The sequence below is a fragment of the Drosophila willistoni genome, chromosome 3R (assembly GCF_018902025.1).
Source record: "Drosophila willistoni isolate 14030-0811.24 chromosome 3R, UCI_dwil_1.1, whole genome shotgun sequence".
In the NCBI taxonomy this organism is placed as follows: Eukaryota; Metazoa; Arthropoda; class Insecta; order Diptera; family Drosophilidae; genus Drosophila; species Drosophila willistoni.
The window spans coordinates 21,711,779-21,725,000 of NC_061086.1; the positions used below are offsets into that span (position 1 = coordinate 21,711,779).

Here is a 13,222-nt window from a genome sequence, read left to right on the forward strand (position 1 = left end):
CTATGTCTGAACATTGACCCTAATGTATGCCATTTGTTATGTGCAATTAGAGTTCAATTCATGGGAAAGTTCAAGGTTTGTCTAGACAAGAACTATAGTAGCATCTTGACTCTGCCATAAGGTACACACAAACACACACATATAGATACAAAGATACACATGTATCTATATCAAAGTGTATAACACATCATTAATGGTTATGTTTGTGGCTGAAAAAGTAGTAAGAACGTATGTATGTATGTGTTCTTTCTCATAATGTGGTCGTTTATTTTCATGGCACACGTGCCACGGCTTTGAGTTAAATGCTCGCTTAATAGACACTACATTTGCCGGGCAAACATTCATCGAGTTCTGTCAGATGCAATATTTCCTTTTTGTTTCACAGATTTTGCTTATATTTTGTGGTCAGGATATCAAATGAAAGTGAAATTAAATAACCGTATTAATATGGCATTTGATGGCAGTCTTTATACTCTATATATAGGCCAGAATCTGAATTACCATCGAGAATATGAAGGGTATACCAAAAGTCGTATTTCAAATCGCCCCAATTTGAGTCCTTTGCATTTCTGATATTATTACACGCATGCATGTTTTTATTGTTAATTGCTGAGCCTGATTGTTTAATTAAAAATTTAATGAACGATTCTTTGAATTGTTATCCTTTTGTAGAGATATGCGAATGGATATGTCAAATTGTAATATGTAACTGGCACCTGATAACTTTTCCATAACGTTAAACGAATTGAGAACAGAACGCATAATTCTGAAAATTTCAGTGGACATTTCTGAAAAAAAAACCCAGTAAACTGTGCATGTTTCTTTATTCATCTCAGAAATCTTTATTAACATCGAATTACTCAAAATCAAAAATGTCTTTCGTTGGTTCAAATAATAGCAAAAACAGTGTAAAAAGTCAATTAGAATATGACATTTTAAGGGACGTAGCCTATAAACGTACAGCTTCCCAAAAGCTGCGAGGAGCTAAAGTTCCAATTAGTCGTTTAAGTCCCGCAGCTCAAAAATCACTGACAAAACTTCGGAAAATTGTGGAAAAACGTTTGTCTAAACTGCGTCCAAGTTCCTTTGGTCAGAGTGTCCGGACACCGTTTTATCAAGCAACCGCTAACATAGACAAGGAGACTTGGGTGCTAGGACCTAAGCGAAATCAGGACGCTGCAGACATTAGCACTCATCCTAGCTATAATATTTTAAATTTCCAATAGTAAGTTTCGCTACGAAATAAGCAAAATTTGTTTTCTTAATTAAACATTTCTATTTCATTTAGTGACTTGAATTGCTATGTAAGATATCTCGAGGCTAAAGAGAAATATGATAATCAATTGAAGTTTGAATTGGAAAGCTATATTAATAGCAAACGCACTGTTTGTGAACAATATTTCACAAGAAGGTAAATTAAAAGTTACATTTTAATATAGCTTTAAATAATTTTTTTATCTACAGCTTCTTCAGCTATACAACACTTTGGCCACCTTTGCATACAAAAGCCGAAATAGATTATTTTTATAGAAATTTCTTTCAATTGACAAGCAAACAAAAGAAACGTTTAAATTATTTAATGAAAACCAATATAAGTTTAGGTCGCTAACCAATCAACAAACAAAATAAAATAAAAAATTGAACAAATAAATTATTATAATCCTCTCTTTCAGTGGCTAAATGAAATTAAATTTTCACTTAAATCACATTCAATTATTAAACATTTTATTTATATATTATCGTTGGCATAAGCAAGAAAAAAAAACAATACAAAAAAAAAAAAAAATGCCAATAGAACTTTGTTTAAATGTGTGAAAATATTTGTCATATTTGTTTTGTTAGTTTCATTTATTTTGTTAGCTCTGTTGTTAAAAGGAAGTTTGTCATTTGTCAAACAGTATACTGGATTTTATCTTGTATTTGTTTGCCTTTAGCAAAGCAGTTGAAAAAACGTGGAAAGAGTCAGTATTTGTGAAATTGTTCATTGCCAATGCTGGCCTGCAGTTTGAATTCTTCTTTTGTCCAAATTCATTAAAATTAAATTTATTAGTTTACAGTAAATAACTTCAGGCACACAAGTTGATCCTTTATTCATAACGAATTCAATGAATACAAAAAGAAAAAAAACCACAGGAGTCAAGGCGAAATTTCAAATTGAATCAGTGTCGCTGCTCAAATATAATCTAGGACACGTAATAAATACTACTAACAAAAGAAATTTACAAAAAAAAATGTGTATTTGTATGTATGTATGCATAACCACAGGCAAACATTGATTTGATATATTCATTTCACACACTCTGAATACTTTTTTTTCTCTTATTTATTTTAAGCAATAATTTTTTTTTTATCTGTTTGTAACAAGGTATTTTTTGAAAAGAATTAAAAGTAAATCAAATGGAATAAATTTCAACTATTTTGCTATTCAAATTGAACTAATCTGTAGTATTTATTTTCAAAAATTGAACTGCTACATAGTGAAAACGTTGCTTTCAAACTGAATGTTCAACCAATTTCATACTTTTCATGTTTTTCTTTCTATGTAAATAGATGTTAAATTTGAATAAAAATAAACATTTTCTGACAAATTAGACCAATGGAATTTCATGAAATTCGAATGTTTTTACGGCTCTGTTTATGCATTTTTAGAACTCTCTATTTGAAAGTGAAACTGGGCTAAAAATTATTTGAGACATGGGATGTTAGTTCTAACATATTTGCTTACCAAACTTTTTGATTGACAGTGAAAAGGATGCATTACCTAAAAACGTGCGCTAGTTTAGGATATTATTTATATTCTTAATGTTCTGATATTACTTTTCACCCACTCTGCTCATTTGATTTAATTAAAGCTTTGAAATTTAATACGAATAAACATTACAAAAATCTTCTCCACTGGCATCTCTGCAACTTTGAGCAATAAATTATAATTTCCGCATGGTCAGCCATTTCTCAGTTTCCTTTTTTTTGTGTTGTTGTTGTTTTTAAACAACCAAACACAGTCCAGCCCCTGGTCATTCACCGGTTTTATAAAGCTTATAATAAAAGAGAAAAAAAAAATGTTCAAATTAAGGCAAACAAAAAAAAAATGGTTGTTACTGCATGACTGCAAGGTGTGCGCCAATTTCCGGCATATTCAGGTGTGTCCATGAGTGTGTGTGCGTGTCTGGGTTTGCCTTCACTGCGTTTTTTGAAACCGTTTCATAAAATATATCTCTTTTACTGAGCTGCTGACTAGAGCACATGTTGCCATAAGCATTTCCACTGAATTTCATTTACAGTGACAGGAAATCATTTTAGACTGGACAGGCAATCTCTTTACTTTTCATATTTAACTCTTTCCATATTACTCATACGCAATGTTGGCACTCATGGCAAAAGGTAACCACATACATTTCTTGAGCATACATTAAATACCATTGCATTTTGTGCTAATAAATCTAAATGGAATGCACTAGTCATTTATTTACCCTATATCTCTATTCAGTTCTGTAGTCAATTTTACACTGATTTCACTTGGTATAAAGTGAGTGTTTACCGTTTGAGTTGGTAAATGTTGTTTAGCTTGTGCTACATACATATTTAACAACCAAATGGCAATCATGAGCAATCATTGCTGCCAATTCACCCTATTTAAATGTATTGAATATATTTCTGTGTGTGTTTATACTCTAGACCCAAAAGGGCAATAAGACTCCCATATTGATTTTGCAATAGATATTCAATGACTACTCAACTGAAATGTGTTGAACCATTCAAGTCAAGATTGTTGTAATCAAAGAGCAAGGTAATTGATACTTATGTATGTACCTTTCTAGATACTGAGTTTAAATATGAAATATTGTAGTCTTAATGGATATAGCCAAAGGGTACAGTTTTTAATTACTTCATGGATGCAGAAACCATTTTGTTTGGCGGGCTTACATTCAACTTAGACACGTATTGGTCTAAGACCAATTTTCGATTCGTTTAGATTTAAAATTGCATGCGAAAATAACAAAGGCCAAATTTGTGAGTTAATGTGACTATATTCTTGTTTTAAACACAAACAGCATGCGAATGTTTATGCTTTTTATAATTGATTTTCTGGTTGTCAACGAAGGATATTCTAGTGAATAAATAACAACGAATATTAATGAATTAATGTGGAAAATTTTTGAAATGAATTGCCAATAACTTTTTATTCCACTGCCAAAAGAGCAAATTTAATTGGAATTCATGTTGCTCTGAATCACAAAATTCAAAAGTTTCGACTCCAAAAGTAATTAGTTTTTATACTTCAATTTATTTTGTTAAATTCTTTCTATAGAGTATTTCTATTTTGTACTTATAATGGTTACCAATTCAACAGTCCATAATTTTGATCATCAACATTTTTTTTTGCTTTTTGCAAACTCTTCTTCTGTGTCGCTCTCTTTCTCTCGCTCTTTCTCTCTCTGTGTGTGTGTCTGCGATTATGTGTGGGTAAGTTCCTTGTGGCTGTGGTCGTGGTCCGTTTGGTCGTAACTTCCGCTCACCACTTGAGTTTGTTCTTGGGTCCATGTTTGTGCTGGTATGTGGCATTGCAAAATGCATTTTATACGCAATAAAAATACACTTACGAGATTTTTACAGCTCGCTCGCTTTGCGACCTTCTCCACCACACCTCCTACACTTACTCCTCCACTTCGCGCACATTTATTCGCATACTCACTCACTCACTTGGTTGGTTGGCCGCCCTGCACAGACCATTTCCGTTTGGCAGTCGTTTTCTTTTGGCGCCGTTTTTCTACTATAATATTTCCTACTTACACACAAAATAAAAATGAAACGAAGTCAGTTTGGTTTGCCAGTGGCTTGTTTGTGTGTTGGTTAAGGAAATTTAATGAGCTACTTAATGGTGTTGTTGTTGTTGTTGCTCAGTTGCTACTGCAACTTGCTTTACGATTTTAACAAGTTGGTTGTTAAATAAATTTAAATTATATTGTCGCTCCCTTTACAAGCCATTGCTGCGGCCCGTTGGTCATTTTGTTTGCTTGTTCTTGTTTTTCCGTATATTTTTGTTTCTTTTTTGCCTCTGTTTCGTTTTTTTTTTCCCCTGACCAAAAACTTTTCATTTGCAGACAAAAGTGAAATTCATGGCATCCACCCAACCCGGAAAAGCAGGCAACAAATTTATTAACAAACACTCAATCATCTGAATGGGTCTCGATTCATCTTCCGGGGCAAAGATACTTTTTATGCTGTGCGTATGCAGAAAATAAATTTCCTAAATATTGCCTCATCATCATTTTTGTACCTGAGTGTTATATATTTTAACTTGCATGAGAAGGCATTCCAAGTTTTTGATGGAAAACAAATTTCAAGGTAATGCAAATTAGAAATCATTTATTTTTGGATACAGCTTAACTCTGCTTTATATTGTTAAAATTTATCTAATTTAAAAATTTGTTAAAAAATTAACTTTTCTTTGATAAAATAACTTTTCTCTCTTTAAATTTCTAACCTAGTTGAATTCAATTTCCGAAATGAAATCAAAAGTGTGGTAGGCATTTGAAATTATGTGGCACCGCAGTTCTTATCTTTAATAATGTCAAACAAATGCACACAATCATCTATACCCACTCACACTCACTCATACACACACACACACATAATCAGCAAGTGTAAAATTCAATTACATAGGCAATTGGCAGAAATGCATAAAATGCAAATCAAATGCTAAGTAAATAAGGTCACTTTTGTGCTGAAAACGGCAAATGATGTGGCCTTGTTGGCCAGCAATCAGCAAAATGGCAATGGATGGAAGCTGAAAATCGCATTAGACCCCAGAGCCAGTACCAGCACCAGAGTCAACATCAACCAAGTTCAGTGGGAATGGCCTGAAGCCGTAATCAAATGTGCACTATAGAAACCAAAAAAGAGTAAACTAAAATCATTAAAAATCCTAAATTTTCGTATCTTTATTCGCAAATATCATGATCATCGATATACACACACTTTTTGAACTGAATTGAATATGAATGCAATAGCATGGATGAAATCAAATTTTCGTTATGGCCGTTCAGCGGTGCAAACCAAACTGAAAATTGCTGCAAAATTTACTTTGGCATTTTGACGGGCCACCAGACCGAACTTTATTCAGGCCAAAGTCATAAATTTAACCAAAAATCGGTTATACCATGGTTTTGGCATTGGTATAACTCCTTTCTATTCCCTTTTTTTTTTTTTTTTTTGCTTTTTTGCAACATTTTTGCCATGCATGTTAAATGAAATTATTGCAGAATTGTTGTTCTTTTTTTTTTTGTATCTCCTTTTTGTTGTCCCGCATGGCGTATGGGTAATGTTTGCCCAATTCATCAATCAGAAAGTGCCGACTTTTAGTTACGTTTTTTCCTCTAGTTTTCTGTTTAGCTTGTGATAAATTTTTTTTTGCTCAATGTTCTAGCAAAATGGATTAGATTTATGCGACAGTTTCCGCAATCCCTGTATACCTATGTGTATATGTAAGTATCTGAATGTATGTATGTACTCTCCTATGTGCAACAACTTGCTTCTGTATGCATATAAAGTTAAATATTCGTTTGGGTTTTCACTTTTTGTCGGTCACTTAAACTTAAATTTGCCAGACATTTGCATTTCGGTTGGAAAGGTTTTTTGGCTTTTGGGTACTGGGGTAGGCCAGGCCAACTCGTTGCATTTAATCCAATTTTCTATGCAGTTGTCGATGGAATGGGAAGTTATATTCCCTTCATTTTCTGTTTTTAGTAAATTTATCATGTTGGCACTGTGGAACTTTGGCGAACTTCTGCAGCATAATCAGGAAATGAGAGCAAATACTTAGTTGACCTTTTCACAAGCTTTACCTAATGGTGTTTCAGTTATAAAGACCGAAAAAAGACTCCACTTATTGTTCAAAAAAAAAAAAAAGAAGAAAAATTAATTAAGAAATATTTAAATGGCGTTATAATGGTTTTTTGAATACTTTTTTCTAAAACTTTTTCAATTTGCATACACATTTTAATTTGGTTGTTTTTCTTTGGCGTCAAATTGTTGTTGTTTTTATCCATGGTATTTTGGTATACATAGGTCAAGCAATTCAGCCCTGAATCGTTAACGCTGCTGGCTATTTTAAATGTTGGCAACACAACTCAATTAAGCCTGTAAGTGACGGGAAGGGGAGGTTCCTGCCTGATCCGGGCACCCCACACACAAAAAACGTCATGCTGGCTACAGCCTAACCAAGCCTTCGGTTACGCCCCTTTACACACGCAAAGAGAGAATGAGAGAGAGAGAGAGAGGGACGAAAAGGGGAACGGCATAGGCTGCTTGGCACCAGGCATTATGGGTGCGAATCTGCAGTAGTCTGGACGGCCACTTTAGGCCAATTGACGGGCGTTGGTTTTGCCTGGCAGGTGTGCGAATCGTTTTTGCCACTCCATTGCAATCCTCATCCTCATACTTTGCGAAATATATGTATGTCCGTTTGTGTTTGTGTCTATGTGTCTGTGGGACTGTCCGTGTGCGTGTTAATTACATTTGGCTTGCATTTTGGCTAAAGTTTGGCCAAAATTGAATTACAAGTTTTTCACTTCAAAGCATTTAGTAAAATGTTTTCTTTTCCCACTTTCTTCTTGGCCACACATGTTTAGTGAAAGATTTAGAAAGAGAAAAAGAGAGCGAGAGAAAGGAAGTAAAAGGTAGAACTTGCTAAAGTTTTTTTTGGCAAAAAAAAATACATAGACCTTGACTAAGTTCTAGTTAGTCATTAAGAGAAGTATTCAACATTTAGTTAAGCTTTCAGTAAAGTTATCTAATGTAGGACCGAAAAAACATTCTATCTAAACAAAGAGGATTATATTTTAGGAATATATAATCCTTATTAACGATTGATGAGAAAAGCATAACATTTGGTAAGCTCAGTTTAGTTCATTGCAAATCATCTGCATTTATTTGCAGCAATTTCATACGATATAATCTTGATTATTATAATGGCCAGTACTTAATGCCCTTGCGGCCATCATTAACCTTTCTTCACGCAAATAATGAGCCAGAGCCGGACCATTGTCTGAAAATTTTGTTGTGTATGGCAACCCCATGATGATGGAGCCAGCAAACAATTTAAGTCTGCATAAAAGGGAAATTCATTGCCAAATTGCATAGAATATTGTTTGAAAGTGCTAAGAAGGTGCCTCAGGCACCATCCTCTGCTCTGAAAATGACTTGCCAAATGAACTGGGTACAGGACGAAGCATTTTAATTACCGCAAAGCGCATTACGTAAATGCTGCGTTGCAGCAGCAGCTGCTGATGATAAAATCGCATTCAATGCAAAGTTAATTAAAAAGCGCCAAAAAACATAGTACTCACACTCACAACACTCCTTCCACCCATCCCATGCGACTTGACTTGGCTTGACTTGACTTTACTTTAATTAAAACTTAATTTGAACAAAAGAAACAAACGTACTCCTGCGCTCACTACGGCTGTATTGTGCCTTGAATCCAATCCATGTAGTCCGCAACGCGTGTATAAACTCCCGGCCAACCCTGCAGCCCACAACGATTACCAAATGAGACCACGCCCTCCTGATACCAGGCCTTCTGGTAGGCTTGACGCATTAATGGTCCACCGGAATCACCATCGCAACTATCATAGGAGAATTGGCCACCAAGGCAAAGCTGTGACTCGATGAGATTCACTCGTCGGCTGGCAAACATGTCGGCACAATTTTGATGATCAGCCACGGCCAGAGTAAGCCGCTGCTTAATCGCACTTGTCCTGGCTAAGAAACAGATTGCATATTGTCAGATGGTCGTTTACCTCTTAGAGAATCGACTTACCTTGCAGTGTACGTCCCCAGCCGCTTACAACGAGAGGGTCCCCAGTTGAGATTGCTTGACGTGTGCTGGCCAAAGGCAAGCAAACAGGCTGGACATACTCATTTAGAACCACTGGTTCACTTAGACGCAATAAGGCTATATCGTGATGACGATTCTTGCTCTTGTCATCATACTGGGGATGAGGGATTGCCTGTTCAACTCCCACTTCTGTGATTGCTGGATTGCAAACACCTCGCACACAATCGATATCCTTACTCGTATCATACTCGCCCACACGAACAGTAGTTCTGATGAATAACAAACGATATATGTGAAATGAGGAATGTTTGTTGGATTAGACAAAGATCTGGATACCTACAGACGACCCACTGAAATCTCAATTTGCCCTACAACGCAATGCGCTGCGGTTAGGACATAGCGATTGTTAATCAAACTTCCGCCACAGTTTAGCTGCTTTTGTCCTCTGGCTAAAAAAAAAAAACACATACAACAAATAATGATCCCAGATAAGTTCTATAGACTTTTGATATCTACTTACAATTCACATATTCCAGAAGAACCATCCAGCTAAACTCATCAATGGCCGTGTCGTTGCCATTGTAAATCTTATCAGAGAAAGAATCAGGTCCACATTTTGGCGGCACAGGCAACAAATTGCTCGCTGTCATGGCACTAAGATTAGTGGGTGTTGGCCTTGTTGGCGGTGTTGTTGCAACAACATTTGTCACATAGTTCATATCACTTGTACAGCAAACATAAGGCGTAAGACCTACACCATTGTAACACTGCGATTCCCTTAAGAAATTTCGCTGCTGATCGTTCAAATTTTCATTTCTCACAACTTGCAATAAGCTGGGGCAGTCATAGATCGAAATGCAATTACCGTTATTTCGATTCGGATTAATGCAATCTATACAAAGTGTAAAGAAATTAAAACAATGCAATTAACATATTGGAATTATAATAACTCATTACCATTATAATTTTACAAAAAAAATTCCCGACCCCTGCGAAAAAGTTAGAATGTTGCAAAGCATTATCTTATCTAGGTGATCCGCTGAGTACTTTTAACTTTGTTTCATTTGATAAGTAGCAAGTATATAAGTGAACAGTTTCAACAGCCAAGTTGTCTTCGCATATGAGTCACAGTAAACTAGACTTGATTGGCTATTTGCTTTAAACGATTTAAACTGGAAAACTGATTTGTAATTATATAGGTATAAACTGTTAATTATGATATTATTGAAATACTTTTACGACTTAAATGCGATTCCTTTGCCACAGGGGTAAGTATATTACGACTTTGTAAGTTTGATAGTTCATTCATGAATTATAATAATTACTTTACTTGAGAGAGAGGACTGACCTTCCTCTCTTTTCTTTTGTATATGAATTTAGGTTGAAGTGAAAATAGGTCACAAAATTTGATAAGGAGAGAATTTCGCAATCTTTTAGTTAGAGTACTCTCAATATATGCCAAGCTTTATGGATTATATTACGAATTAGAATTTGCATATATTTGTGTGTAGATAATGTATAAATATATTATATTTTTGGCATTACCTTTATTGATTTTTAATTAATAAATGTGAATGAAATGTGAAATGATCATCCACTTTGATTGAATACTACACAATTAAATTGAGAGAATTTATTTTGTTTAAATCATTCAATTGTTATTTAAGACACACTTTCAAGTGAGTAAACCATTGTAATTGGTTCATCAATCTCTCCAACGTTCAATGACGTCGTCGTTCGCACTGATAACCGGTCAAACAATGTCATCGAGTCAAGTTCACCGTCAAATGAATCACAATGATTAGGAAAAGTGAAGTACTTACTTTGCAGTGCGTAAACCAGAACGTTAAGGTGCTGCAACAAATAGATGCAAATAAACCCCAGTCGCAATTGCGTTGACTTCATGTTTGTCTGCTGGTTATTTCCCACCGAAACGTACAAGATTTTTTTTTTTTTTTTCCTGAATGTAAACTACAAATTGTTTTGAGCCGGAGTAACCCAAACTGCCTGTAGTGTATGAGACTTCGACGCTTAACAACTGAGCGTGGGAAGCAATGGGAGAGATCTTTTATACTAAAACGGTAATCATACTCTGAACTTGTTTAAGCAGAGAGCCGATCTAAAGCCGGTTGTCGAGAGAGAGAGAGATCGAATGTGTGTTGATTAAAGCTTTTTCTCATTTAAAGCTTCTGTGATAATTGAAAAGACATAGCTTTAGATTTTAGTGGTTTATAAACTTTATATAATTCCAATCCTCGTTTTCGCAGATTTTCATTAATAAATTTTATAAAGTTATCGATTAGAAAGATCACGTATAATCGGTTGTCATAACTTTTTGTAAACGCTGTTTTTCCTTTTTGTCCAATTGGAAAAATTTCTTACTAGTCGAAGCCAATTCTTTGGCATTATGCAATGGTGGCCAAAGCGTTGTATAGCTCATCATTCTATAATGAAAAGGAACACCGAAAGGGGTATATATTTTTTAAAAACAGAAATATTAAGAAATTTCAGTACAACCTACCTAACAAATTGGCATGCCTCTAGAGCAGATGTTTGATTATCAATCAGATTTTTGATCTCTTTTTGGAATTGTTCCTCATACTTGCGACCAGCTTGTATATAATTGGCAAGGCAACGCATGCGTCTGCAAACCAAAAAGTTTTAAAAAAGCAAAAACTCTTAATTAATAACTTTTTGACACTTACAGAGGTATATGAAACCCGGAATAGCTGGCACATCTCGATGAACTAATCAATGAATCATGACAGATATATTTTGGTCCAATAGAATCAAGTGAAGACCTTAGCTCGAAATTTTCTTGCATGTAAGCCTTATCCGTTATATGGCGGGTATGCATTTTCGAATATGGTTCAGTATATATTCCAGTCAATGTATATCTCTCTATCATTCGACTTTTACGATTAATGTTCTTAAGCGAGAAGCGCGAATTTCGCATTACGCTTGTTTTAGTCGGAATCAAGGGAGCTATTAGATCAAAACCTAATAGAGATTTATGAAATTCCATTTTCACAGAGTTCGACATCGTAAGTTATTACGCGTTTAAATATTTTATTATATTTTTTATATTTTTTTTTTTTTTTTTTTACTTTTTTTTTCTATTTTTATTATTTTGGTTTAGTTGGTTTTGGTGTTTGTGTGTGTATATAATGAAAAGCCTCTTTGAAAACATTCTGGGTATCAATATTTCTATATTTAAAAGGCTTGCTATGATCATTTGCTGGGAAACTGTTTTATACTACCGATATCATGTTTAGCAATGGCAGAAGCATTGACTTTCTAAGTCAAACACTATTGGAAACATTTCCCTAATAATACATAATAATATACTATTATATACAATTATATAGAAATGGAGGGGGGAACATTTCAACTCTTACCACAATACTCTTTAAGAAGAATATCCTCACGTTTTACTCTACAAGATGATAATGAGAAGGGCGAAACACGAAAGACACATAAAGGCTTTTCGATTATTTTCGATTCGCCAAAATATGTAACAGAACAAGAAGGTGCATTGATATCATCCATTGAAGATTATAAATATCAACAAAAAGAACCCAAGCATTTCGAACGCTTGCCTTCGGGCAATCCAAGTTTCGCACAGTTCAAAGTTAGCTAGTAAGTAAATAACTAGGCCACTAAGTTCTTAAGTGATTTATCAATTATCTTTAACATCATTTAGTAATGTGTTGTGTGATGCACGCTATAAAAAAGCTCGAAAAGTTTATAATGCACAAATTCATCGTGAAATTAAAAACCTTATAAAGTATTCAGAGACAGCCAGCGATGCAGCTGCTTTAGTTAGGTAAGTCAATAACTTTCTATTCTATGTATAAAATAGATAATCAAATTTATTTTGGAACTTTAGATGGACCTCTTATACATCTTGGTGGCCCCCTTATCATAATTTAACCGAATTGAAGCAAACAAGTGAAACATTTTTTAAACTTTCTGATAAAGAGCAGAAACGTTTTACAAAGATTATGAATACTGATTATGTTTGAATCGAATCCAAATATAAATTGTATATTTTGCTAAGAACATTCTGTTTTATTTATTTGCCTCTTATCAGTCTTAAGTCAGGTTTTCACACAGTTAAAACCTTGTGGAATCCTTAAAATCATTTGATAATATTCAATAAGCATTAATCTGAGCAACTCATTAAAAAAATTCCAATTATTAATATTATAATTATGAGCTGGGATTTCGATGCTTTTCACACTTAGTTTGTTTTTTTCATATATCTCAAACTTCTCTTCCAGCTTTCGTATGTTGCTTTATACGAAAAAAAAAGCCACAAAGAAAAAGAAAAGGCAAAGGAGTGGAGTGAAACTTTTGCGAAACTTGTTTTTCCTTTGCCTG

At 34.4% G+C, this 13,222-nt stretch overlaps 4 protein-coding genes across 5 annotated transcripts; 2 read left to right on the forward strand and 2 right to left on the reverse strand.

Moving 5' to 3' along the window:
• The first annotated feature begins 792 nt into the window (after nucleotides 1–792).
• Nucleotides 793–5,337, forward strand: LOC26530099. Of its 2 annotated transcripts, none has more exons than XM_047009396.1 (3): nucleotides 793–1,225; nucleotides 1,289–1,411; nucleotides 5,103–5,337. In XM_047009396.1, exons 1-3 carry the CDS (start codon nucleotides 816–818, stop codon nucleotides 5,110–5,112), a joined length of 543 nt encoding a protein of 180 aa, XP_046865352.1. In that variant the 5' UTR covers nucleotides 793–815; the 3' UTR covers nucleotides 5,113–5,337. The 2 variants fall into 2 exon arrangements, with proteins under 2 accessions (XP_046865352.1, XP_015033009.2); XM_015177523.3 differs by lacking the exon at nucleotides 5,103–5,337 and adding an exon at nucleotides 1,465–1,651.
• A 3,055-nt stretch (nucleotides 5,338–8,392) lies between these two features.
• On the reverse strand, nucleotides 8,393–10,854 carry LOC6647800 (serine protease 7). The gene is made up of 5 exons (XM_002070340.4): nucleotides 10,663–10,854; nucleotides 9,360–9,731; nucleotides 9,180–9,288; nucleotides 8,822–9,108; nucleotides 8,393–8,763 (listed from the first exon to the last, which is right to left on the reverse strand). Exons 1-5 carry the CDS (start codon nucleotides 10,742–10,744, stop codon nucleotides 8,459–8,461), a joined length of 1,155 nt encoding a protein of 384 aa, XP_002070376.1. The 5' UTR covers nucleotides 10,745–10,854; the 3' UTR covers nucleotides 8,393–8,458.
• A 198-nt stretch (nucleotides 10,855–11,052) lies between these two features.
• LOC26529771 lies at nucleotides 11,053–11,925 on the reverse strand. The gene is made up of 3 exons (XM_015177507.3): nucleotides 11,545–11,925; nucleotides 11,361–11,483; nucleotides 11,053–11,283 (listed from the first exon to the last, which is right to left on the reverse strand). Exons 1-3 carry the CDS (start codon nucleotides 11,880–11,882, stop codon nucleotides 11,148–11,150), a joined length of 597 nt encoding a protein of 198 aa, XP_015032993.3. The 5' UTR covers nucleotides 11,883–11,925; the 3' UTR covers nucleotides 11,053–11,147.
• Nucleotides 11,926–12,100: 175 nt separating this feature from the next.
• On the forward strand, nucleotides 12,101–12,901 carry LOC111519212. Its single transcript, XM_047013547.1, has 3 exons — nucleotides 12,101–12,478; nucleotides 12,543–12,665; nucleotides 12,729–12,901. The coding sequence occupies exons 1-3, from the start codon at nucleotides 12,210–12,212 to the stop codon at nucleotides 12,862–12,864; spliced, it is 528 nt and encodes a 175-aa protein (XP_046869503.1). The 5' UTR covers nucleotides 12,101–12,209; the 3' UTR covers nucleotides 12,865–12,901.
• The last annotated feature ends 321 nt before the right edge of the window (nucleotides 12,902–13,222 follow it).

Coding starts and splice junctions, on each gene's coding strand:
- LOC26530099 (XM_015177523.3), top strand. CDS start 816: ATGTTTCTTTATTCATCTCAGAAATCTTTATTAACATCGAATTACTCA. Junction 1,226..1,288: donor AATATTTTAAATTTCCAATA/GTAAGTTTCGCT, acceptor TATTTCATTTAG/TGACTTGAATTGCTATGTAA. Junction 1,412..1,464: donor GAACAATATTTCACAAGAAG/GTAAATTAAAAG, acceptor TTTTATCTACAG/CTTCTTCAGCTATACAACAC.
- LOC6647800 (XM_002070340.4), bottom strand. CDS start 10,744: ATGAAGTCAACGCAATTGCGACTGGGGTTTATTTGCATCTATTTGTTG. Junction 9,289..9,359: donor TCTTCTGGAATATGTGAATT/GTAAGTAGATAT, acceptor TTTTTTTTTTAG/CCAGAGGACAAAAGCAGCTA. Junction 8,764..8,821: donor CTGGGGACGTACACTGCAAG/GTAAGTCGATTC, acceptor TCTGTTTCTTAG/CCAGGACAAGTGCGATTAAG.
- LOC26529771 (XM_015177507.3), bottom strand. CDS start 11,882: ATGTCGAACTCTGTGAAAATGGAATTTCATAAATCTCTATTAGGTTTT. Junction 11,484..11,544: donor TCCGGGTTTCATATACCTCT/GTAAGTGTCAAA, acceptor TTTGGTTTGCAG/ACGCATGCGTTGCCTTGCCA. Junction 11,284..11,360: donor GAGGCATGCCAATTTGTTAG/GTAGGTTGTACT, acceptor TTTTCATTATAG/AATGATGAGCTATACAACGC.
- LOC111519212 (XM_047013547.1), top strand. CDS start 12,210: ATGGAGGGGGGAACATTTCAACTCTTACCACAATACTCTTTAAGAAGA. Junction 12,479..12,542: donor GCACAGTTCAAAGTTAGCTA/GTAAGTAAATAA, acceptor AACATCATTTAG/TAATGTGTTGTGTGATGCAC. Junction 12,666..12,728: donor GATGCAGCTGCTTTAGTTAG/GTAAGTCAATAA, acceptor TTGGAACTTTAG/ATGGACCTCTTATACATCTT.